The following is a 26094-nucleotide window of genomic DNA, read 5'->3' as shown; positions in this document are numbered from 1 at the left end:
GTGGATGCTGGGTATGGAAGGGCTGGGCTCAGGACAGTGGATGCTGGGTACTGAAGGGCTGGGCTCAGGACAGTGGATGCTGGGTACGGAAGGGCTGGGCTCAGGACAGTGGATGCTGGGTACTGAAGGGCTGGGCTCAGGACAGTGGATGCTGGGTACTGAAGGGCTGGGCTCAGGACAGTGGATGCTGGGTACGGAAGGGCTGGGCTCAGGACAGTGGATGCTGGGTACTGAAGGGCTGGGCTCAGGACAGTGGATGCTGGGTATGGAAGGGTTGGGCTCAGGACAGTGGATGCTGGGTACCAAAGGGCTGGGCTGAGGGGGTCACTTTGGCAGTGGTTCTGGAGTCTAAATTTCTAAGGGCCTGGAACTCATGAGACTCTAGATGCTGATTCCTTTCTGGAGAACTTCTCCAGAGTCACCATCCTGGCTTGTGCAGACTCAACATTCCACCTGAAGAGCTCTGGGAACCTCTGGGGCTGGGAGCCTTCCGGGCCTGAGGAGTTCTGTTGGGATGGAGAAGATGATCTTGAAGTTAAAGATTTCAGTGGGAGTCCAGGAAAACGTCGCAGCTGTCCATCACACCCACAACAGCAAACGACTCAGGACTTTGCCACGGCCACCGCGGCAGCCAAAACCACAGCTGTGATCTGGGGCCGGACTCATACCCAGAGGTTGTCTGGGTTCAGGTTCTGCACCCCCGGTTCAGAGAAAGAGGAAACGGAGTGGGCCGTGTGGACCCCGTCCTTCATCGAACTCCAGAACTAAGGGAACTGGGAGGGGAGAAGGCCGTCACCCTTGCACAGAGCTGCCTCCTTCAGTTCTAGTGGTTTCTGCTCCTCCCTGCAGGTTAGCTAAGACGTGCATGGGTTCCAGAGGGAATATGACAGTTTTTCTTTTTAATATTACTTGAACCTTTGGTTTTGATTTCCTTCTAAGTACAGGGGAGTCAATCACCCCACATGGTCCATCAATCAGGTGTCACAACATCATGCTCCTGGGCTATACATTCTCAGGTACATTTCTTCTTGAGATTATTTTTCACGTGAGGCAGAAATATGTGGCTGCTCACCAGAAAAAAAAAAAAATTCTGTACTTCCCCTTACAGTGCAAGCATTGGAACCTCTGGGAGGTGGCTACCCCCACCAAGGGACTTTTTCCCTGGTCTTGTTGCATCCATGTGTGACTGTTCATAACACTATTTATAGCCAACAATTCTGGACAGAAATGACATGTGTCAGCAAATTTTGCAAGTGCACAGATATATTCTGTTTCTCCTTCTTTCTTGCTGTTTGAAGTACGGGATGCCATTGCCCAAGGGCATGATGGGAGCCCAATGGAAGAAGCGGGTGTCCCTGAGTCATCCTGGGGAGAAAAATCAAATTCTGCCCCAGAGAAGACCGCACTGGTCATTTACATGAGTGAGAAGCCAGATCCCATTGTGTTAAGCCATTGGTGTGATCTCGGCTCACCGCAACCTCTGTCTCCCTGGTTCGAGCTGGGATTACAGGCGTGCATCACCACTCTTGGCTCTCACTCTTGTCTCACAATAGTCGTGAAATAATTTGTGATTTGCTATTTGACCCTGTTCCCATAATCATTAGACTAAGAGCTCGGTCGAGGGCAGGGACTGGATCTGTTTTGTTCATTCCTGAATCTCAAACACCAAGTGTATAAGAGGTAATTGATAAATATTGGTCTATCGACTTATTTATTTTATTTATTTATTTATTTTTGAGACGGAGTCTCTCTCTGTCACCCAGGCTGGAGTGCAGTGGCGCGATCTCGGCTCACTGCAAGCTCCGCCTCCCGGGTTCACGCCATTCTCCTGCCTCAGCCTCCCAAGTAGCTGGGACTACAGGCGTCCGCCACCACGCCCAGCTAACTTTTTGTATTTTTTTAGTAGAGACGGGGTTTCACTGTGTTAGCCAGGATGGTCTCGATCTCCTGACCTCGTGATCTGCCCGCCTTGGCCTCCCAAAGTGCTGGGATTACAGGCGTGAGCCACCACACCAGGACTGGCTTTTTAATTTTATTTTTTTAGGACAGAGTTTCGCTCCTGTTGCCCAGGCTGGAGTGCAGTGGTGCGATTTCGGCTCACTGCAACCTCTACCTCCTGGGTTCAAGCAATTCTCCTGCCTCTCAGCCTCCCAAGCAGCTGGGATTACAGGCGCCCGCCACTATGCCCCTCTAATTTTGTATTTTTAGTGGAGATGGGGTTTCACCAGGTTGGCCAGGCTGGACTTGGACTCCTGACCTCAAGTGATCCATCCGCCTCGACCTTCCAAAGTGCTGGTATTACAGGCGTGAGCCACTGTGCCAGGCCAGTTGATCAACTTTTAAAGAAAGAATATTCACAAATTTAGATTTAGAGAAGTTTATAAGGAGGCCGGGCTCAGTGGCTTACACCTATAATCCCAGCACTTTAAAAGGCTGAGGTGGCAGATCACGAGGTCAGGAGTCCGAGACCAGCCTGGTCAGCATGGTGAAACCCCGTCTGTACTAAAAATACAAAATTATCTGGGTGTGGTGGCGCATGCCTGTAATCCCAGTTACTCGCGAGGCTGAGGCATGAGAATCACTTGAACCCGGGAGGCGGAGGTTGCAGTGAGCCAAGATCATGCCATTGCACTCCAGCCTGGGTGACAGAGTGAGACTCCATCTCAAAAAAAAAAAAAAAAAAAGATAAGTTTATAGGGGAAGTGGCTTGTCCGAGGTCTCTGAGGCTGTGGGACAGGAAGTCACAGGAGAAGCTCATTCTGGCTGATTTCCCAGCTGGTGTTCTGCACCTCTCTCAGTATCTTAGGAACCAAGTTACCACGGCACACCTATTAGAGTGGCCAAATTCTAAAACGCAGACAACACCACATACTGGCCTACTGGCCAGGTTGTGGAGCAACAGCAACTCTCATTCATTGCTGGTGGGATTGCCAAATGGTACAGCCACTTTGGGAGACAGTGCGGCAATTTCTTCTCAAACTAAATTTAGCTTTGCCATGTAATCCAGCAATTGCATTCCTTGGTATTTACCGAAGGGAGCTGAAAACATACGGTCATATGGATCCTTACAGTAGCTTTATTCATAATCGCCCAAACTTGGAAGCAACCAAGATGCCCTTCAGTACGTGAGTGGATTAACTATGTGTCGAGACAATGGAATATTATCCCATGCTAAGGAGATACGAGCTCTCAAGTCATGAAAAGACGTGGAGGAGAGTTCAATGTATATCACTACATGAAATAAGCCCGCCCAAATGGCGTATCCACTGTCTGATTCCAACTATGTGACATTCTGGAAGATGCAAAACTATAGAAAGAGTGTGAAGTTCATTGGTTGCCAGAATAAAAGGCTTGGACAAGAGGAAATCATCCCAGTGGAAATGGAGAAACGCAGGAACAAATGAAGAGCAACAGAAGAAGCTAAATATTTGGGTAAAGATAGGGATTTTGAATGATGATTTCATCATTAATGAATTAAGAAAACATTGATGCGTGCTCATTCTGTATTTGATGACATTGCAAACAGTGTTTTGAAAACTATACTTTGCACTAAAATTAAAAAAGAGGCTGGGCACAGTAGCTCATGCCTGTAATTCCAGCACTTTGGGAGGCTGAGGCGGGCAGATCACCTGAGGGCAGGAGTTCAAGACCAGCCTGGTCAACATGGCGAAACCCCATCTCTACTAAACATACAAAAATTAGCTGGGTATGGGGTCACACCCTTATAATCCCAGCTACTCAGAAGGCTGAGGCAGGAGGATCGCTGGAGCCTGGGAAGTGGAGGCTGCAGTGAGCTGAGATTGCACCATTGCACTCCAGCCTCGGTGACCCATCTTAAATAAATAAACACAATTTTTAAATGATAGCATATATATATATACACACACACACACACATACATATATATGTATATATACACACACATATACATATATATGCATATATACACACACACATACACACCAAATAGGTACATCGATGAGAGAACACTATATTTACAAAAGTGCAAGGGAAATTTGAATATAAGACTTCAGATGTTGGTTACGGTAGCTGAGGTAGGAGGGGGAATCAGGCTGGAGTATACACTACAGAAATAGACATGCTTTATCAGTTGTCTGATTTCCCTGGAGCATGTTGACTTCATGTTGATTTTTTTTTTTACATGTTCTGTTAAAAAATTTCTTTAAATTGGCCTTTGGAAGTTTACCAGCAGTGTGCTGGTAAAGGCTTGACAATCAGCTCTCTGAAAAAAAAAGCAAAAAGAAAAACAGAAAACAACCCCGACGTGTAGCATTTGCCGATTTCTCTGGTGTAAATACTCACAGCATGGCTTTGACATGAGTTTTACATTTGGTGAAAGCAAATTGTGCCTACTTTGAATAGAAGGATTGGGACAGAGATATGGTTCTTGTCAGGCACTAATTACGGAGTAAGGCTTGTCTAATATTGCCTTGGCTCTCATGCAAAAAAAAAAAAAAAAAGGAAAAAAAAAGTAACATTTGGGAATCTGTGTTGCTTCCTCAGCCCCATCTTGGGTAAAATCGGAGACGTACACAGGGCAGGGAGAAGCTGTTTATTTCCGTGCCTGCGGTTGGAGCTTGTTAAGGATTTGAGCTGTGATGCTGGCACCTGGCAGACCACATCCTGTGCGGTTTTCAGTTTTGCTCCATTCCTGACCCTGGTATAGCAGAAGCTTTTTCACACCTATGACACCTGCTATGTCTCGGTGAACCCTGGAAGGGAAGGGAGGACAAGGTTAAAATACTGTTCCGAGGACCTGGTCTCTCCACAGCGCAGGCTGGAGGTGGCAGCCCGTGGAAAGCCAAGTTCATCCACCATCAGAGCCCAGGCCAGGCTGCCAAGGCTAACATTCAGGACAAAGCCAGGCACAGGTCGGGAATCCTATGAAGATGATCATCGTCTTGAGGTCTTCCTTCCAGGGTTGCATCCGGGCCAGAAGATGGAAAGAGAAATGGGTGAGTCCCTGCTACCACCCCACCCTCAGGTTGCTTTTTTGGCTGAACAAGAAGGGTCCTCCCAGGCAGGAAGGGTGGGGCACAGAAACGTGAGCCAATGTGGATGACTTGGGGAGGGCTTTGCAGTTGAATCTCCTGAAAACAGCAAGAAGTACAGACCTCCGGGCATTCTAGACTCAGATTCTGTAGACGCTTCCCTTTGGCTGAGCCAAGCCAGGGTTGCTCAGGAACTGGGGTCCTTGAGATTGGATTAGATTGGACGGAACGACACAGGATTGCAATGTGCAGAACTGTGAGGACCGGGGTTTAGCTTGAGTTCCCCAGTCTGTCCACGAGGTCCAAGCTTGAGATCATTACGGCGACCACATCTCAGGAGGAAGATAGGTCAGCAACGCAGTGACGTGCTGGAATAGTTTTGAAATATTTGAACTATTCTAATGCAAACTCTTCTTTTAATGACATTTCACATTGCATCTTGTGTCATTTTATTTCTGTAGATGTTGTCTTTCCACTTGACATTTAATTGGTGTTTAATTTGATTTAAGTTGCAAATATTGTGTATGTATCTGAGTCTAGTGTGAGAATCATTACTCTATGCCTGTGCATCCCACATCAAGTAACGTTTTTGAGTGAGGGAGCTGTGCCGTGCTGAATCTGCAGCATGCCTTGGACATAAGCATGTAGCTTGTCTTCTCCAGCTTGGAGGAGAGTCTCAGAGGAAAGGTCTTAGAGGAATGCAAAGGTGGAGGGGTCCTCACAATATGGAACAACGACAGCTCTGTATCACCCTTCTTATGGAAAAACCCAGAATAACTGCCCATGTGTTCTGTGACCTTAGATTGTGGAGGAACCGACGGATGTCGATTCTGCCAGCCACTCCTTCCCCAGTGGGCAGCACACCCTTGCCCCCCAACCTTCCTGGGCACCTGGAGTTCAGATACTAGGGGAATATTAATCAGGGTCCAACCAGGAAAACAGAAACCCTTCTCTGCAGTTAACAGAGAGGGAAGTAAATGCAGGACAGTGCCCCTGCATTGGATCCCAGCACAGGCAAAGAACGTTAGTGGAAAGATGATGAAATCCAAAGAAAGCCTGTCAGTTAATTATTGTACCAGTGTTAATTTTTTTTTTTGGCGGATGTGCTGGGGTCATGTAAAGCATGAACATTAGAGGGACCTGGATGAAGGGCATATGGGAACTCTCTATATCTCTGCAACTCTTTTGCAAGTTTAAATTTATTCCCAGGTAAGAAGTGTGTTTAAAAAATGAATTAGTCAGCCGGGTGCGGTGGCTCACGCCTGTAATCTCAGCACTTTGGGAGGCCAAGGTGGGCGGATCATGAGGTCAGGAGATCGAGACCATCCTGGCTAACACAGTGAAACCCTGTCTCTACTAAAAATACAAAAAATTAGCCGGGCGTGGTGGCGGGTGCCTGTAGTCCCAGCTACTCGGGAGGCTGAGGCAGGAGAATGGCGTGAACCTGGGAGATGGAGGTTGCAGTGAGCCGAGACTGAGCCACTGCACTCCAGCCTGGGTGACAGAGCGAGACTCCGTTTAAAAAAAAAAGAAAAGAAATTTCTTCCGCCAGACACCCTGGCGTGGTATCTCTAGGACATGGACACAATGCAGCCACGTTGTTTGCTAAGGCGTAACAAAGGTGGCTTTTGCTCTAGTTCCCAGTAAGATCCTCATTTCCAACTGAGACCTTGTCAGCCTGGACTTCGCTGTTCACATCACTATCAGCATTTTGGTCACAACCATTTAATCCGCCTCTAAGAAGTTTCAAACATTCCCTTCTCTTCCTGTCTTCCTCCGGGCCCTCCAAATAACATGAGGTCTATTCCGTTAACGAATTTCAAGTGAACAAGACGTTATTGCTGACGATGGGTCGTATGTGGTGCAGCAGATCTCTAGGCCTGTTTGTTAATAACTCCCCATTTCCCCCTCCTCCCAGCCCCCGGAACCACCATTCCCTGCTGTGATGTTGTGACTCTGGTGACTTTGCAGATCTCCTGTAAGTGACATCATGCAGCACTTGGTCTCTGCATCTGCGTCGCTTGGCGTGATGTCCTCGGGTTTCGTCCGTGTTGTCGCCCATGGCAGAATTTTCTTCCTTGTTTAAGGCTGAATAGTATTCCCCTGTGTGTGCACCACATTTTCTACATCCATTCTTCTATCAATGGACATTTAGATGATTTTCACGTCTTAGCTATTGTGAATAGTGCTGCAGTGATCAGGGGAGTTCAGACAACTCTTTGACATACTGCTTTTTTTTTTTTAGACAGTCTTGCTGTTGTTGCCCAGGCTGGAGGGCAGTGGTGCAATCTCAGCTCACTGCAACCCCTGCCTTCTGGGTTCAAGCGATTCTCCTGCCTCAGCCTCCCAAGTAGCTGTGCCCACCACCACACCCAGCTAATTTTTTGTATTTTTAGTAGAGACAGGGTTTCACTATGTTGGCCAGGCTGGTCTCGAATTTATGGCCTCAGGTGATCCACCCACCTCGGCCTCCCGAAGTGCTGGGATTACAGCTGTGAGCCACCGCGCCTGGCCTCTTTCTTTTAAATACAGACCCAGAAGTGGGATTGCTGGACCATATGGTAGCTCTATTTTTAATTTTTTGAGGAACCTCCCCACTGTTCTCTATAGTGATTGCCCAATTTTTAATTCCTACTGAAGTATGCAAGGGATCCAGTTTCTCCACATCCTCACCAATACTGTCTCCTTAAAAAAAATAATATGCGTTGCAGGATATTTTTAACGTGTTAAATACCTTGTTGGGATTTTAGCATAGATCACAATATTAAAAACTTGGGGAAGGATTTCTATGGCTCCCATTTGTAATACAAGGAAATGTCAGCTTCTAGTTTTGTAACATCTTGCCCAAGAGCTGCGACCGTTAACGTGTGGAGTTGGGATGGCGTCCAAGTCAGTTGGTTGCCCGACCTTTATTCTGCCTTGTCCCATAGATTTAGAAAGAGGCTGACACATCGGGTAACTAGTTTAGGGTCATCTGACTCTAAGCGACATTTAGGGTAAGCGACATTTTTCAGAAACCGAGGCCCTCCCTCTCGTCTCACTAGTGGGAAGGGTGGAAAGAACAGGACAGAAAGCTCTTCCTCTTGTGTGAGGCAGTTGCTGTGGAAGCCCCATAGGCAGGAGGCCCCCGTGCAGCACATCCTGTCTGCTTGTGTCTGCTGCAGAGTTCTGTCCTTGCATTGGTGCGCCTCAGGCCAGGCTGCACTGCTGGGACCGGGGCCATGTCTCCCCACCCCACCGCCCTCCTGGGCCTAGGTGAGTCCTGGAGGCGGCCGGGAGGCTGGAAAGGGGGTCGGGAGGTCTGGAAAATTCCCTGCTCAAGCCTGACTCTAGTCCAGAAGATTCTGGGGAGGAAAGTGTCCTCCTCCTCCTAAGACTGCCCTGCTGCTCTCCCTGGGGCCTAAGTCTGATCAGAGAAGATCTTGTCCTAAAAACAGGGTCCTGGATGTGGGGATGAGGTCAGCTTTAAGAAGGGCTGGGGGAGCAGGAGCCTTTTTGGAAGAGGAGACTTTGGGATTTATCTTGAAACCATTTTGCAGCAAGAAGGATTACATGGAGACAGTGATGTCGAGGAGGGTTGGCTTGGTCGTTATGAAATGCTGAATGCCCCCCAGCTCCATCGAGCCCCCTTTTGACAGCAGCCCCGTAAGGAGACTGGGCGGCGGGCATTTTTCTCACTGGAGCTTCTCTTCCAGTGCTCTGCCTGGCCCAGACCATCCACACGCAGGAGGGTAAGTCATGCCTTCGTCCCGTCTTCCCAGTCCCCTCTGTCACCCCAAGGGCAGTGCTGGGTGGGAGTGATGTTGATTCTTAGAGGGCCTGGAGAGATCCCTTTAAATATACCCTAGATTGCAAACTCTTCCAAATGTAAAATGCATAACCAACCCTCACCCAGTTCTCTCTCGCATCCTCCACCTGTCTTATTTTGCTTTTCTTATCTTCAAAAATTTTATTTTTAATTGACAAATAATTGCAGTTTGCGGGGTACAGTGTGATATTATGACGTATGTACACATTGTGGAAAGATTAAATAAAGCTGATTAACATATCAGCCCCATCACATACTTATTGTGATGAGAATATTTTAAATCTCCTTTTAGCAATTTTGAAATATACAATAAATTATTATGAACTATTGTCATTCTGCTGTGCCATAGATCTGAAAAATTCACTCGTCCTGGCTACTCGAGACTTTGTATCATTTGATCAGTGTCTCTCCCATGCCCCGCACCTGCAGCCTCCAGTAACCACCATTCTACTCTCTGCTTCCGGGTGATCAACTTTTCTTAGATTCCACAGATAAGTGAGATCTTGCAGTAATTGTCTTTCTGTGCCCGGCTTATTTCACTTAGCATAATGCCCTCTGGTGCATCCATGCTGTTGCGAATGACAGAATGTCCTTCCTTTTTTAGGGCTGAATAATATTCCATTGCATATACACAGCACATTCTCCTCATCCATTCATTTGGTGGTGGTTGTATAACCCAGGTTATTTCCAGGTCTTGGCAGCTGTGAGTAGCGCTGCGGTCACCCTGGGAGTGCAGGCGTCACCTCCACACACAGATTTCCATAATGAGAATTCAAACCCAACACGACCAAGGCTGAACCCGGCACTTTTCCCAGATGAGCCCACACTTCACTCGGCAGCTTCTTGGCGGGGAACATGACAGTCACAAAGGGCAGACTCTGAACACTCATCCTCTTCTCCACCCTCCTGGATGCACCATGTCACCCAGTCCTGGTGATTTCACTCTAAATTTTTCTCATCTTTCCCTCTCTCTTCATCGACTTTTCCTGCATCAGCCCCAGGTGACAGCCCCTCTCCCCTCCGTGGCTCCCTGAGGCCGGCCTCAGCCTGTCCATGCCACTGCTGCCTGCTCCCTTCCTGACCCCAGGGACTGGCGATTTGCAAAGGCACAACCATGACCATTGTACTTTCCACAGTTTTTAAACTGTATTCAAAAATTGTCATTTAATATCTCATCGTAAGATGAATTTTTTTTCTTAGAGCCCTTCCCCTGTTTATCTTCAGATAGAATCATATCCAGGCACCTCTCTTTGGTCTGGACATGCCCATTTTCCCAGCCACATCCTGTCCCTGTGACTTGGGGCTCACTCATCTCTACATTCCTCCAGGTTCTTTCGCTTTCTCAAACACTCCATGTGCCGCTCAATATGGTGGTTCTTCTCACATGCTGATTTTGAAAAAAATAATTCATTTTAAAAATGACCAATAAGGCTGGTCGCGGTGGCTCACATCTGTAATCTCAGCACTTTGGGAGGCCGAGGGGGGCGGATCACTTGAGGTCAGAAGTTTGAGACCAGCCTGGACAACATGGGGGAAACCCCGTCTCTACTAAAAATACAAAAATTAGCTGGGCGTGGTGGAGTGCACCTGTAATCCCAGCTACTCAGGAGGCTGAGGCAGAAGAATTGCTTGAACCTGGGAGGCGGAGGTTGCAGTGAGCTGAGATCATGCCACTGCACTCCATCCTGGGTGACAGAGCAAGACTCTGTCAGTTCGCAGCTGCAGATTTGGACAATTCTTTGATCAATACCGGTCCTCCCTTCTGGAAGTCCACCTCCAAAGGGCAGGCATCCTGTGTGTGTTTCTCACATTCGGGGAATTAGCAGCCCATGAAAAACGTCTTTAAACAGATTGATAAGTAACTGAGATATGGTTAAAAGAAAGAAAAATGAACAAATGGGTGGGTTTGGGGAGATGCTGGTCAAAGGATAGAAAATTTCGTCTAGACAGGGAGAGTAAGTTCAGGATTGTGCAACATAATGACTAGAGTTAATCACAATGTATCCTACGCTTGAAAATCGCTAAGAGGGCAGATTTTAAATGTTCTCACCACAACAATTAACTACGCAAAGTAAGGTTATATTAATTAGCTTGATTCAGCGATTCCACAGTGTATACCTGTATCAAAACATCACGTTGTACACCTTAAATACATGCAGTTTTAATTTGTCAATAATAAAGAATGAATGAAGACGGGATGAGTGAATTGAAGCCCTGCCAGCTCTCTGCCCCGCTCAGGGATTTTGCTAATTTTGACACAACCTTCCTGTTTCAGGGCTTCAAACCCGCACTTCCTCCTCCACCCCAAGCCCAGTTGAGATAAATGGGGTTTTTCAAGAGCCTTAATAAGAAGGAAATGCAAATTAGGCTGAGAAGAAAGTAGAAACTATAGAGGAAAACCCAGAGGTGGTGTCTCCACAGAGATCTGCATTAGCAATGGGGACCTGTCACGGGCTGGGCATCTGCTGTGAGCAGATCAGGGCTGGGGGCTTCACCCTCACCCCACCAGACCCTCAAAGGAGCCTGGCAACCCCCATCCCACACTCAGTCCCATCCGGGGACCGGCCAGTGCCCTTCAGGCCCCAGCACAAGCCATCTCCAGAGCCCTCGCTTCCCTGTCCCTTGTCCTTCACGAATGACCCTGTCATCCCCATCCTGTGCCTCCCTCCCACACTCTGTCCCTCTGGAAAGTGGCCCTGGGCTCTGCAGCAGGCATGAAGGGCTCCAGCCTGCTCCGACACTTCCCACGTGACCCTGAGCAAGGCCCAAGTTGTGAGCAAGTCTCAGGGTCCTCACTGTCAACTGGGAAAAAACTCTGCAGTGATGAGAATCACATGCACGTAGAAGGTGCAGGAGGTGTGGGAATGTTCTAAGGTTGGGCTGTGGTCATGGCTGCATAACTCTATAAAATTGCTAAAATCCCTGAATTGTGATGCTAAAATGACGTGTGTGGCATGGTGACTTCCTACAGTGGACGCTGAGATCCTTCTCTGCTTCCCTCTTAGGGGCCCTGCCCAGACCCTCCATCTCGGCTGAGCCAGGCACTGTGATCCCCCAGGGGAGCCATGTGACTTTCGTGTGCCGGGGCCCGGGTGGGGTTCAAACATTCCGCCTGGAGAGGGAGAGTAGATCCACATACAATGATACTGAAGATGTGTCTCAAGCTAGTCCATCTGAGTCAGAGGCCAGATTCCACATTGACTCAGTAAGTGAAGGAAATGCCGGGCTTTATCGCTGCATCTATTATAAGCCCCCTAAATGGTCTGAGCAGAGTGACTACCTGGAGCTGCTGGTGAAAGGTGAGGACGTCACCTGGGCCCTGCCCCAGTCTCAGCTCGACCCTCGAGCTTGTCCCCAGGTCCCTGGACCCTGTCTCAGCTGCTGTCCTCTGTGGCCAACCTTGCCCTCCTCCTGACCGCCAAGCCCTCCCCTCCCCCTCTCTGTCTGCACACACCTCCCCTCTGCCTCACACCTGCTTAGGTCCCTGGAGCCCTGTTCTCCTCTGGATGCCACGGATGGCCTGGACACTCAGCTCCAGCATCTGGTGGGCTCAGAGCTGGCTCTGCTTGGCTGGGTGGGGAGTGGGTTCCCAGAGATTAGGGGGCAAACCCCCTACAAGAGGATGAGTGTCTTTTCACACGGGATGGATGGTCCCGCTTATTCCTTTCCACTGAGCCAGAACCTGCCCCAGGCAATGTGCTCCTCCTGGTGTGGTTCATCTCCCACTGGGCAGAACACAGGGTCCAGGGATGGCCCCTGACCAGGGTGGGACAGTGCTTTGGGAAAACCTTTGGTATGTGACCACATGCACCCCTGTGTGTGCTCAGCCCGAGATGTCCTGGAGTCAAAGTCCACTGGAGAGGCTCCAATCCACCTTCATGTCCCCCCAGGACCTCAAAGGTCCCCTGAGGTCAAGAAGAGCTTGTGGTGGGAGGAGCAGAGGGAGTGACCAGCCCCAGGGAGAATGGGGCAAGCAGCGGGGCTCTCCCCAGCCTCTTGTCCCCTGCCCCGTTTTCTCAGGAGTCTCGAGACGTTGTCTGGGATTGCGTGATGGCCATGCGGTCTTTGGATGGGGGCTCAGGGTGGAGGAGGGCAGGTTGGTTGGGACGGGTTCTAAATCCTTCTCCTGCCCCTGTTTACAGAAACCTCTGGAGGCCCGGACTCCCCCGACACAGAGCCCGGCTCCTCAGCTGGTCAGTAGCAGGGTCCTCAGCTGGAGGGGATTACAGGGGGATCTGTGCTGCGGATGCTGTTCCGGGTCCAGCCCTCTTCCCTGGGCTTGGAGTCAAGGTCTAGGGAGGCCACGGGAAGGGGCCGACACCCACCAAGCTCTGGGAGGTGGCTAATGCTCACAGAGACCATAGCAGCAATGGTACCGTGATTGCAACCTTGTTCCATGCCAGGAACTGTGGAAAGCACTTAATGCAAGCGCCACTTAGTGGGGGAGGTACTAGTCTGATCCTCTAACTCCTCCTCCTCTCTAATATGCAAAACATAAATTAAAGTTTCTTGCTTAACGGCACAAGGCTATGAAGGGGCAGGGGCCACCCACCCGGGCAGCCCCACCCCAGACTTCCGGGCTCGCCCGAGCTCCACGCTGCCCCCTTGTGGGCGTGGCCTCACCTTTCACCCCGCTCTGCACCTGATGGAGGGACTTAGAACTCACCTTCCAACCTGGGACACCCGGAGAGGGACGGGGCTGCTCCTGTTGGCTCTGTGGTCTCCGGAGGAGGCCTGAACGGTGGAGTAAGGTCCCTTAAGAGGAGGAGGGCGCCACAGGGAGGGGACGTAGCTGTCAACGGTGACCAGGATGAAGCCATGAGGCTTCCCTTCCATCTGGCTCTGCCCTGGACTCTGTGATGGGATTGAAGCTGCCCCAAGTCCCTGGGCCTCAAGTGGTCCATCTCCCCCTGTGATCTGTGACCAGAACCTCCCAGGGGAGGACACGGGGTCATAAGCCATCCGCGGCCCCTTCCCCACCTGGGTTTCTATCACCAGAGTATGTCCTTGGACCTAGACCCGGTGCCTGCCTGTGAGGCTTGGGCTGTGAGCTCAGGCAGGTGGGACCAGGGGCTGAAGCCACATGGGGAGATGGGAGGAGCGATGCTGTGCTCCATCCGGACCCCCTCAGAGGCTCCTGGGCTGCCAGGGCACAGCGGGACATGCTCCTGAGTCCCGCGGACCTGGTTCAAGTCCAGTGTCTGGTTTTTATTAGCCTTCTGTCTGCGGGAATATCTTGCCTCTGTTTCTCTCCCTCTCTTCTTCTCCTTCCCTCTCTCCTCTCTCACCTTCATGCAGTGACATATAAAGGTCACGAGGACAGACCCTCCTGCAGCCAGATTGCTGGGTTCATGGTTCAAATCCCGGTGGTTCTGCCACCTCCTGGCTCTATGCCTGACGGTGACTCACCCAAACCTCCTGTGTCCCAAATTCCTCATGTGAAACAGAGGCAATAGAAGAGCTGTCCTGGTAGAATCCTTTAGGGAAGACTTGAGTTCAGGTACACACGGCGCTGACATCAGTGCTGATTAGAAAACCCCAAAGGAGGGATGCTCCTATTAATACTGAAGAAGTATTTTGTCCTCACAGGGACTGTGCCAGGCACTGAAGTCTCTGGGTTTGATGCACCATGAATGAGGAGAAATGGCCTCCCGTATTGTGAACTTCAATGGGGAGAAATAGAATGAGCAATAGAAACGCACTGATTCCCATACATGCATATACAGATAAAAATATATGATTTGCAATGTAGAATTTCAGACCTATAATTTAAATTATATTATATATGTTTACATCATATATTATATATATAAGGAAGATAATTATATAATAAAACATGTTAGTGTATCACTACATATGACTATAATGTATATTATATATTATATGAAAGATATATTTACAATATATAGTATAATAAATTTCAAGTGTTATAGTTAATAAATAAATATAGGTATTAATGTAAATATATTATCTATTATGTATATATTATGTATAACTATAATAGAAAAAATATTTTATATTTAATTATAGGTTTATACCTAATATAAATTATACATTATATATTATAGTGAATATATGCAACATATAAGTTATAAATCATATACAATTAACATACATTAAATTTTATGTATGTGTCAAGATTACATAATTAAAATATATATAGTTATATATTATACATTTGCATAATACATGATACGTATAACTATAAATAATATAAAAAGTATACTATTTCACATATATAATACATATGTAATTTTAAATGGTGGCAAATGTTATGAAGACCAAGCCCAGGAAGTCATGGTGTAGAATAACGGGTGGTGTCCTGGACCTTGGACCGTGGACGAGGCAGGAGGGAAGGACACTCCAAGAGAGAATGTCTGTCTTTCTTGAAGGATATTGAAGATGCTGCCTCAGTCCCGGGGGAGGGGAGGGACCGCAGTTCCTGGAAGAGGGACGCTTGGCTCGGACCCTGGGTTTGGGGGAGCCCCTCAGGACCCCATTTAGCCACCTGGAAATTGGGTAGTGGCGTGCACTGTGCAGAGGAGGGTGAAGGTTGGAGGAGATGACGGGCGGGCCTGCAATGCGCTGCGCAGGGAGCCTGGGCGGTGCCGCACACACTCGCCCGCTAGCTGCAGGGCTTCAGGAAACAGGAGCACATCGGGACTTGGATTCTTCCCACAGGAGGGCGGGTTACATCCCCGTCAGAGGGTTGCCGCGAGGGCAGATAAAATCAGACACGGGGATTCTTGCACTCTGGTGGGAACCCAGAAAGAGGTCAGGGAGGGAAGGTCTCCCTTCCTCTTCTTGCGGGTGGTTGGTCTCTGCCTAGATCCGCAGAGGGCAGAGATTAGCGATGTCTACCACAGCTTCACGCCCAGGAAACGCGCAGTATCTGCACCGTCCAGTAGGGATGGCATCAGGCACGTGGGGTCACTGAGTCCTGGAGGTGCACACGGTGCAGCCGGCTTCTCATGCCATTCAACTTTGGATAAATTTAAATATCAATAGCTATGTGTGACTCACGCTGGACAGTAGATGTAGAAAGTTTCCATCATCACAGAAGACTCTGCTGGTCGGTGCTGGTCTAGAGGGAGCAGTCAGGGTCCTGGGGAGTGAAGGGAGATCCCCACAGTGGACGTGGGAGGACTCAGAGCCTTCTCTGTCCAGCTCAGGACTCTAACTCCTCCTCCTTCTGATTCCTCCCTCCCAGGACCCACGCAGAGGCCGTCGGACAACAGTCACAATGAGCGTGAGTGATGGGGGCCGTGGAGCATGAAGCTGGTGTGTGCCTCTTGGGGAAGGAGAAAGAGGTCAGGCTTTGGGGTTGATCAGATTCCTGCTCTGCCAATGGCCGTCTGTGTCACTGTGCAGAGGACTCCAGCACTCAGGACCCCGGTGGTGGAAGAAGGGGATAACGATCCCTGTGCTGCAGGACTATTATTTACCTAAGATATTTTATATATTAGTAAGTCTATGAAACGCACATGAAATGTGTGTGGTATACAGTAGGTGCTCAATAAATGCGCACTGCTGAAATCCTGTTTCTGTCTTTCTTAGATGCACCTGCTTCCCAAGGCCTGAAAGCTGAGCATCTTTATATTCTCATCGGGGTCTCAGTGGTCTTCCTCTTCTGTCTCCTCCTCCTGGTCCTCTTCTGCCTCCATCGCCAGAATCAGATAAAGCAGGGTAGGTCTCAGGGGCAGGGTGGAGTGACCTGGGAAGCTGTCAGGAGAGGCTAGGAAGAAGGTCTCCTTAATTCACACCCCGACTGTCCTCAGGGCCCCCCAGAAGCAAGGACGAGGAGCAGAAGCCACAGCAGAGGTGAGGCCCCTGGGAATGACTCCCGGACCTCCACCCAGTGCTCGGCCGCCAGGCTGCCCCTGAGGTTCACTTTTATTTTTCCTCTCAGGCCCGACCTGACTGTTGATGTTCTAGAGAGGACAGCAGGTAAAGGAGGAGGAGGAGGGACAGGCCTGGGATGGGGAAGTGGGGACTTGGTGCCAATCCAGATGCAATGTGGGGGGCGGTGGGAAGAATCTTTGGGAACATTCTAGAAGGTGCAGGATGTCATCAGAAGCTGGCGGGGGGGTCTCAGGCAGATTTGCCTTGTGACATCCTTCCCAGAAAACTGACCATGTATTTTCTCCCCAAGACAAGGCCACAGTCAATGGACTTCCTAAGAAGGACAGAGAGACGGACAGCTCGGTGAGCCTTCCTACTAGTTATTAAAGTACCCCAAATTTAGCAGCTTAAAAAAATCTCAGTTCCCAGGGTTGGGAATTCAGGAGTGGCTCAGCTGGGCGGTTCCGGCTCACGGCCTGTCCTGAGGTTGCTGTCGAGAGGTCGCCCAGGGCTGTGTGCATCTGAAGGCTCCCGTGGGCTGGAGGATCCACATCCACGACGCTCACTTCCCCGGCTGTGGGCAGGAAACCTCTGTTCCTCTCACAGGGGCCTCTCCACACCGCCGGCTTCCCCCAGAGGGAGGGATCCAAGGATGGGTGGCAGGGAGGGGACAGAAGCACCATGTCTTTTGGCTCAGCTTGGAAGTCAGGAGTCTTCCCTTCTGCCTTGTTCATTGTCACGTAAACCAACCCCAATACCCGTGGGAGGGCTCTTCACACGGATGCAATTTAGGAGAGGGTCCTCAGGGCCCATGGAGATGGCCGCCACAGCCCTCCCTCCCCACAGCCCCTCGCCTCACCCTCCACCAGGCACTCCCTCACCCTGGGTCTCTCCCTCTTAGGCCCTGGCTGCAGGGAGTTCCCAGGAGGTGACGTATGCTCAGCTGGACCACTGGGCCCTCACACAGAGGACAGCCCGGGCTGTGTCCCCACAGTCCACAAAGCCCATGGCCGAGTCCATCACGTATGCAGCCGTTGCCAGACACTGACCCCATACCCACCTGGCCTCTGCACCTGAGGGTAGAAAGTCACTCTAGGAAAAGCCTGAAGCAGCCATTTGGAAGGCTTCCTTTTGGATTCCTCTTCATCTAGAAAGCCAGCCAGGCAGCTGTCCTGCAGACAAGAGCTGGAGACTGGAGGTTTCTAACCAGCATCCAGAAGGTTCATTAGCCAGGTGGTCCCTTCTACAATCGAGCAGCTCCTTGGACAGACTGCTTCTCAGTTATTTCCAGAGACCCAGCTACAGTTCCCTGGCTGTTTCTAGAGACCCAGCTTTATTCACCTGACTGTTTCCAGAGACCCAGCTAAAGTCACCTGCCTATTCTAGAGACCCAGCTACAGCCATGAGGCTATTTCCAGAGACCCAGCTACAGCCAATCAGCCGATTTCCTGAGCAGTGATGCCACCTCCAAGCTTGTCCTAGGTGTCTGCTGTGAACCTCCAGTGACCCCAGAGACTTTGCTGTAATTATCTGCCCTGCTGACCCTAAAGACCTTCCTAGAAGTCAAGAGCTAGCCTTGAGACTGTGCTATACACACACAGCTGAGAGCCAAGCCCAGTTCTCTGGGTTATGCTTTACTCCACGCATCAATAAATAATTTTGAAGGCCTCACATCTGGCAGCCCCAGGCCTGGTCCTGGGTGCATAGGTCTCTCGGACCCACTCTCTGCCTTCACAGTTGTTCAAAGCTGAGTGAGGGAAACAGGACCTACAAAAAAGGTGTCAGCGTTTTCTTTTTAAAATTTAATTGATCAGGATTGTACATATTCAAGGTGTAAAATGTGATAATTTGTCGTACACGTACATTGTGCAATGATAGTCACAATCAATTCCTCAGTGCACCCATCACCATGGATACAATACATTAGATATTCTGAACTTGCTCATCTTAGGACTTCACATTGGTGTCAGTGTTTTCTGACAAATCACGTGTATCAGGAATGAATGAGGGAGGTGTGGCTGGGTGAAGGCAGAGAGCCGACCCTACAGGTCCACATCTGCACATACATGCACAGGCATGCATGCTCTCACACACATGCATACACACACGCACACACACAGACATGCACATACACTCACACGCCCCAGGAAATCCAAGGAATCACTGAGCCTGCTGTTGGTTGAGGCATTTCTGAGTATCCACCCTACCTGTAGGGTCAGATGTACTGATTGACACAGAAAATTACCCTATGTACCACTAGGAGGAGGCAGAATCTCATTTGGGTTAATCTGTGTTTGTCTTTAAAAAACAAAAACAGGCCGGGCGCGGTGGCTCACGCCTGTAATCCCAGCACTTTGGGAGGCCGAGGTGGGCGGATCACGAGGTCGGGAGATCGAGACCATCCTGGCTAACACGGTGAAACCCCGTCTCTACTAAAAATACAAAAAATTAGCCGGGCGTGGTGGCGGGCGCCTGTAGTCCCAGCTACTCAGGAGGCGGAGGCAGGAGAATGGCGTGAGCCCGGGAGGTGGAGCTTGCAGTGAGCTGAGATCGAGCCACTGCACTCCAGCCTGGGTGACAGAGCCAGACTCTGTCTCTAAAAAAATAAATAAATAAATAAATAAATAATAAAACACTTTGATAAAGAAAGGACAAGGTCTTTATTTTTTCATGAATTATTGCCGTTATTTAAGGGCATACGGAGCCATCATCACAGCTGGTCTAGGATTCACAGATATTTTCTTGTTGCCTTTACTTACCATCCAGCTCAATTTATTTAGTACACTATATATATTCATTTCTGAAATTGCTTTCTGCTTTTATAGACCCCTCCTCTTTCTCCTATTTGGATTTATTGATTGATCTCTAGAACAAAGTTGCTAAATTTATTACATTTGTTGTGATAAAACATTTTCTTCGCAACAAAAGAAAAAGATTTGTGCACATATACTACATGAAATGCTTGTTATTTTCTCATTCTTCCACCTTCTCCCCATCCTCTATAACACTGGGGCCAAACTGTTATTGATTATTGTACATTCTTTCGGAAATGTCTTTGATTTTCTAAAGCATCTTTTTCTTTTAACTAATCTGTACTTTACCAAGATTCTAATTTCCCAAAGTTTCATACCAGTTAAATCACATCATAACTTATTAAGTTGTTCATTATTAGAGTAAAGAAATACAATGTTTTTCAAGAATAAAGACAGTCCTATTTTTGATGAATCCTAATTTGAATTCTTTAAAAACCATTTACATTTTAGATCATTATAAAATTTTCGTTAAATTAAACATGACGAAGAAAGCCGGCCAGGCGCGGTGGCTCACACCTGTAATCCCAGCACTTTGGGAGACTGAGGCGGGCGGATCACGAGGTCAGGAGTTTGAGACCAGCCTGGCCAACATGTTGAAACCCCGTCTCTATTAAAAAGACAAAAATTAGCCGGGCGTGGTATCCTCCCTCCATGCATCCTCAGGATCTGTGTCCTCCCTCCATCCACCCTCAGGATCTGTGTCCTCCCTCCATGCATCCTCAGGATCTGCGTCCTCCATCCATCCACCCTCAGGATCTGCGTCCTCCCTCCATCCATCCTCAGGATCTGCGTCCTCCCTCCATGCATCCTCAGGATCTGTGTCCTCCCTCCATCCATCCTCAGGATCTGTGTCCTCCCTCCATCCATCCTCAGGATCTGTGTCCTCCCTCCATCCACCCTCAGGATCTGTGTCCTCCCTCCATCCGTCCACCCTCAGGATCTGTGTCCTCCATCCATCCACCCTCAGGATCTGCGTCCTCCCTCCATCCATCCTCAGGATCTGTGTCCTCCCTCCATGCATCCTCAGGATCTGTGTCCTCTCTCCATCCACCCTCAGCGCCCTCTTTCAGAAGATCTGCCCAGAGCATTCTGGTCTTCTTGATGGCCTGGTCTCTTGGTGGGAGAAGCTCTTCCTGGCTATGTGTGGTCAGCCATTGTGGTCCTTTTCTGGTCTTTGAATGTTTCTGTAACAGCACTTATAATCATTTGCAGTAACATACAGTTGAGCTTTGAACTCCACAGGTTTGAACTGTGCAGGTCCACTTGTATACAGATTTTCTTTCAATCATAGTTACACGAGTGTGCCTGCCTTTCCTGCTTCCCCTCCCACCTGTTTTACCCCATTTTCTTTTTCTTTAGGTTTTATCTTTAAGTTTATGAGTTATATTTAAAAATATTTTTGCATCATATCTATTCAAGAAAATACGCTTATATTTCTAAACCAAAACAAGAAACAAGACACAATTATATCCGTCTAATTTTATTTAATCTCTTCTGCATGGTTTCTCTCTCTCACACAAGTATCCACTTTTAAAGGGTTAGGTCAGGCATGGTGGCTCACGCCTGTAATCCCAGCACTTTGGGAGGCCAAGGCGAGCAGATCACCTGAAGTCAGGAGTCCAAGACCAGCCTGGCCAACATGGTGAAACCCTGTCTCTACTAAAAATTTAAAAAAAAAAAAAAATTGGCCAGTGTGGTGGTTGTCAGGCCTCCTAGCTGAAGCTCAGCTATTGTAACCCCTGTGACTTGCACATATACACCCAGATGGCCTGAAGGAGCCAAGAAGTCTGGGGCAGCCGAAAAACCACAAAAGAAGTAAAACAGCCAGTTCCTGCCTTAACTGATTAACCAACATTACGACATTCCACCATTGTGAATTGTCCCTGCCCCACCTTAACCGATCAATCAACTTTGTGATATTCTTCTTCTGGATAATAAGTCTTACGATCTCCCCACCATGTACCTTGTGACCTCCTGCTCTGCTAACAATAGATGACCACCTTTTACCGTAATTTTCCATCACCTACCCAACTCCTGTAAAGCAACCCCTTCCCCATCTCCCTTCGCTGACTCCTTTCTCAGACTCAGTCCACCTGCACCCAGGTGAATTAAAAGCTTTATTGCTCATACAAAGCCTGTTTGCTGGTCTATTCACATGGACACGCTTGGCAGTGGTGCATGCCTGTAATACCAGCTACCCAGGAGGCTGAGGCAGGAGAATCGCTTGAACCCAGGAGGTCAAGGTTGCAGTGAGCAGAGATCGTGCCATTGCACTGCAGCCTGGGTGACAGCATGAGACGCTGTCAGGGAAAAAAAAAAAACAAAAAACAAAACAAAAAAAACTTGACGGGAGGGTTAATTACCATCTTCCTACAATGAGGAAAATGGATGGGGCAGGGGAAGATGTCACCTGCTGAAGGTCAACTGACAGTAAGTGTGAACCCTCATGCCTTAAACCGAAGCTTGGGAATTTCTTCCAGTGAGTGCTTTGGCCCAAAGCATGGAGACAGAATTCACGGTATCAAATGAAGAGTTATGGACAGGGGAAGAAGAGGTTTTAAATGACTTGGAGATTTGATGGAGTTCCCACGTATAAGTGAGAACATGTGGTATTTGGTTTTCTGTTCCTGTGTTTGTTTACTAAGGATAATGACCTCCAGCTCCATTCACATCTCTGCAACAGACATGATCGCCTTCTGGTGCTGCTACTTATAGAATTAAGAAAGTCAGAGGGAAGAAGTGCTTGGGAGAAACAAAACTAGACAGCAGGGCCAGGAGGGAGGTAGCGCTTCCTCTGCACTCCGTGAACAGCCTTATAAATATCTCCCTAGCCTGGTTCTTCCCCGGGATCATTCATCCTGGGATGACACCATTGGTTCCTCCAGTAAACTAAGGCAGAGAGTGAAACAGACCCTAGTTGCTCACTCACTTTTGTTTCACATACAGTGAACAAATCCAAGCAGTTGTACCCTTGAGCCCTCCTCACCCACGTCCCCGGGTCCATTCCCACAGTGCAAGCTCACTGGAGACTGAAGACAGCCCGTCTGTGCCACCACATCAGCCTCCTCCGGGTCCTCTTCTCCAAACCCTCACTCCAGGCTGACATCTATTATTCTCATAGCCCCAACCTTATCTGTAGCTGACTCTTCCCTGATCAAAATCCTTCTCCGGGTCTGAATCTTCCTCCAAGTAAGACACAAGTATCTCTGCCTGATGTTCATGTTGTTGATGACCAGGACTAAGTTAACATCTCCAGCGCCAAAACACATGGTTCCTTCCTACAGAGCAAATTCATTACAGGAAACCACTTCCGCCTTTTTCCCACCCACCACACCCCAGACAGACACCTGGAGATATTAACATATTTCTGCCTTCTCATAGTCAGTTCCCCGAGAAAATTTTTATTTTTTTTATGTTTTAATTTTTTAATTATTTATTTATTTATTTGAGATGGAGTCTTGCTCTGTCTACCAGGCTGGAGTGCAGTGGCGCGATCTCGGCTCACTGCAGCCTCCACCTCCAGGGTTCAAGAGATCTGCCGTCTCAGCCTCTAGAGTAGCTGGGATTACAGCCCTGCACCATCACACCTGGCTAATTTTTTTTTAATTTTTGGTAGAGACAGGGTTTCCTCATGTTGGCCAGGCTGGTCTTGAACTCCTGACCTCAGATGATGTACCTGCCTCGGCCTCCCAAAGTGCTGGGATTCCAGGCGTGAGCCACCGCACCCGGCCTATTCTTGTTTTCAAAATCTCGCTCATTTCTGAACTTCTGTGCCAGTGACTTCCTAGGCAAGGAAATGCCCGATGTACCTTTTCTTGGACTCCAGTCCACTCCGGACATTTTGTCTCCACCAGTAACCATGGCCATTGTGTTGAGGAAGGAACAAAAGCAAGAAAGCGATTTTCTGAGCAGGTTTCTATGAGCACCAGGTTCTCGCCCTGGTAGGGGCAACTGCAGGACCCGAAAGTTAATCTCCCCTGGGTATGACACCCACTGTGCTACTTTCCTCCCCAAGGAAATATAGCTCCCCAGCTGAACCACCACGTGGGTTTGGGGATGTGAAAAAGGGAAATGAAAGAGAAGGAATATTTATGATTTCAACCACACTGGGAACTCATGGAAGCTGCTGTAGACAACTCAAGCATGAGAGGCCAGGCTAAATTTGGAGAAAAAAGAGATACACACTCCCATTTTTAGAATCCAAGAGGCCTGGAGTTTGTATTATTATTATTTTATTTTATTTTATTTTTAGCAGCAACACTTATATGGAAAGTACTTGGACACCTTGAGGTCTGCGTGAAAGTTGACTCCAATTGTGATGAGTACGGAAGCTCCTATCTCAGGATTCTCATTTTAGGGAAAATCACTTTTGGTCTGGATTTGTTTTTGTGTGTTTTTTTGTTTTTGTTTGTTTGTTTGTTTGTTTTTGAGACGGGGTCTTGCTCTGTCGCCCAGGCTGGAGTGCAGTGGCGCGATCTCGGCTCACTGCAAGCTCTGCCTCCCAGGTTCACGCCATTCTCCTGCCTCAGCCTTCTGAGTAGCTGGGACTACAGGCACCAGCCACCACGCCCGGCTAATTTTTTGTATTTTTAGTAGAGACGGGGTTTCCCTGTGTTAGCCAGGATGGTCTCGATCCCCTGACCTTGTGATCCACCTGCCTCAGCCTCCCAAGTTGCTGGGATTACAGGCGTGAGACACCGCGCCCAGCCTCCGGTCTGAATTTAACTCCGGACAGCTCTTTCTTTCTTTCTTTTTTTCTTTCTTTCTTTTTTTTTTTTTTTTTTTTGAGACAGAGTCTCGCTCTGTCACCCAGGTTGGAGTGCAGTGGCACGATCTCGGCTCACTGCAAACTCCGCTTCCTGAGTTCAAGCAATTATCTCCCTCAGCCTCCCGAGTAGCTGGGATTACAGGTGCCCGCCACCACGCCTGGCTACTTTTCATATTTTTAGGAGAGACGGGGTTTCACCTTCTTGGCCAGGCTGGTCTTGAACTCCTGACCTCATGATCCACCTGCCTCGGCCTCCCCAAGTGCTGAGATTACAGGCATGAGCCACCGCACCCGACCACGGATTCTAACCAGAATCATCACCTGGACTTCTGAGGCTTGAAGAAAAGATGAATCCTCTTCTCACTCACTTGATTAAAAAAAAAAGTTGGGGTCAGGTATGGTGGCTCACGCCTGTAATCCCAGCACTTTGGGAGGCCGAGGTGGGCGGATCACGAGGTCAGGAGATCGAGACCATCCTGGCTAACATGAAGTCCCATCTGTACTAAAAATACAGAAAATTAGTTAGGCATGGTGTCACATGCCTGTAGTCCTAGCTACTCAGGAGGCTGAGGCAGGAGAATCACTTGAATCTGGGAGGCGGAGGTTGCAGTGAGCTGAGATCGCACCACTGCACTCCAGCCTGGGCGACAGAGCAAGACTCCCTGCCAAAAAAAAAAAAAAAGGCCAGGCATGGTGGCTCACGCCTATAATCCCAGCACTTTGGGAGGCAGAGGCAGGTGGATCACAAGGTCAGGAGATCAAGACCATCCTGGCTAACACGGTGAAACCCCGTCTCTACTAAAAATACAAAAAATTAGACGGGCATGGTGGCGGGCGCCTGTAGTCCCAGCTACTCAGGAGGCTGAGGCAGGAGAATGGCGTGAACCCGGGATGCGGAGCTTGCAGTGAGCTGAGATTGCACCACTGCACTCCAGCCTTGGCAACAGAGTGAGACTCCATCTCAGAAAAAAAAAAAAAGAAAAGAAAGAAAGAAAAGAAAAGGCAGTCACAGCCTTTGGCTGCTTCATATTCCTGGCCCTGGGACACCAGGAGTCCCACATGCAGATCTATGGATTCCATACTGACAGCTGATGCATTACTAGAGGTCAAAGCATGAGGCTTGGGTTTAACTAATTTTGGGACTAATCTGAGACCAGGGAATAGCAGAGTTAAGCATCCCAGAGGTTGGAGATTTTTGTCCTCTGTCCCTGAGTTGTTGTAAAACCAAACCCGCAATATCTCTGCAGCTGAGAAGTTGTCTGTGACTTCAACAAGGCCCAGGAACCTGAACATATTTGAGGAAGGGACCATAGGGTTCTAAGCCCGAGCTGGGAGTTGGGGTCAGCAAGGATCTCACACAATTCTCCCATGAGAAGGGAGGAGAGCTGTGAAGGAGCCAGGGCATAATGGGTTACATGCCCTGGCGGGGGATACAATGGTGGGTTACACACCTTGGTGGGGGGATACAGTGGTGGGTTACATGCCCTGGTGGGGGGATACAATGGTGGGTTAGGTGCCCTGGTGGGGGGATACAATGGTGGTCTGGCTACTCATGCCCCACCTCATTCTTATTCATAGGCGTCTGATATGGTTCGGTTCTGTGTCTCCACCCAAATCCCACCCTGGATTATAATAATCCCTACATGTCAAGGGCAGGACCAGGTGGAGATTATTGAATCACGGGGGCGGTTTCCCCTGTACTGTTCTCGCGATAACGAGTGAGTTCTCACGAGATCTGATGGTTTTATAAGGGGCTTCCCCCTTCGCTCCACTCTCATTCTCTCTCCTGCCGCCCAATAAGAGGTGCCTTCCACCATGATTGTAAGTTTCATGAGGCCTCCCCAGACATGT

The 26094-nt window shown here is 48.9% G+C and overlaps 1 protein-coding gene across 5 annotated transcripts; it reads left to right on the top strand.

The window, feature by feature from the left end:
- The first annotated feature begins 8012 nt into the window (after positions 1 to 8012).
- Positions 8013 to 19887, top strand: LAIR1 (leukocyte associated immunoglobulin like receptor 1). 5 transcript variants are annotated; one of them, XM_063599642.1, is made up of 10 exons: positions 8019 to 8267; positions 8708 to 8743; positions 11826 to 12119; positions 12963 to 13013; positions 16031 to 16069; positions 16378 to 16506; positions 16599 to 16641; positions 16730 to 16767; positions 16973 to 17025; positions 17564 to 19887. In XM_063599642.1, the coding sequence occupies exons 1-10, from the start codon at positions 8234 to 8236 to the stop codon at positions 17708 to 17710; spliced, it is 864 nt and encodes a 287-aa protein (XP_063455712.1). In that variant the 5' UTR covers positions 8019 to 8233; the 3' UTR covers positions 17711 to 19887. The 5 variants fall into 5 exon arrangements, 4 of the variants coding, with proteins under 4 accessions (XP_034802348.3, XP_063455712.1, XP_008953847.4 ...); XM_034946456.3 differs by lacking the exon at positions 16031 to 16069 and having other exon boundaries at positions 8020 to 8267; XM_008955599.5 differs by lacking the exons at positions 12963 to 13013; positions 16031 to 16069.
- The last annotated feature ends 6207 nt before the right edge of the window (positions 19888 to 26094 follow it).

The sequence above is a fragment of the Pan paniscus genome, chromosome 20 (genome assembly GCF_029289425.2).
Source record: "Pan paniscus chromosome 20, NHGRI_mPanPan1-v2.0_pri, whole genome shotgun sequence".
In the NCBI taxonomy this organism is placed as follows: domain Eukaryota; kingdom Metazoa; phylum Chordata; class Mammalia; order Primates; family Hominidae; genus Pan; species Pan paniscus.
This window is presented reverse-complemented; position numbering and strand designations above follow the sequence as displayed.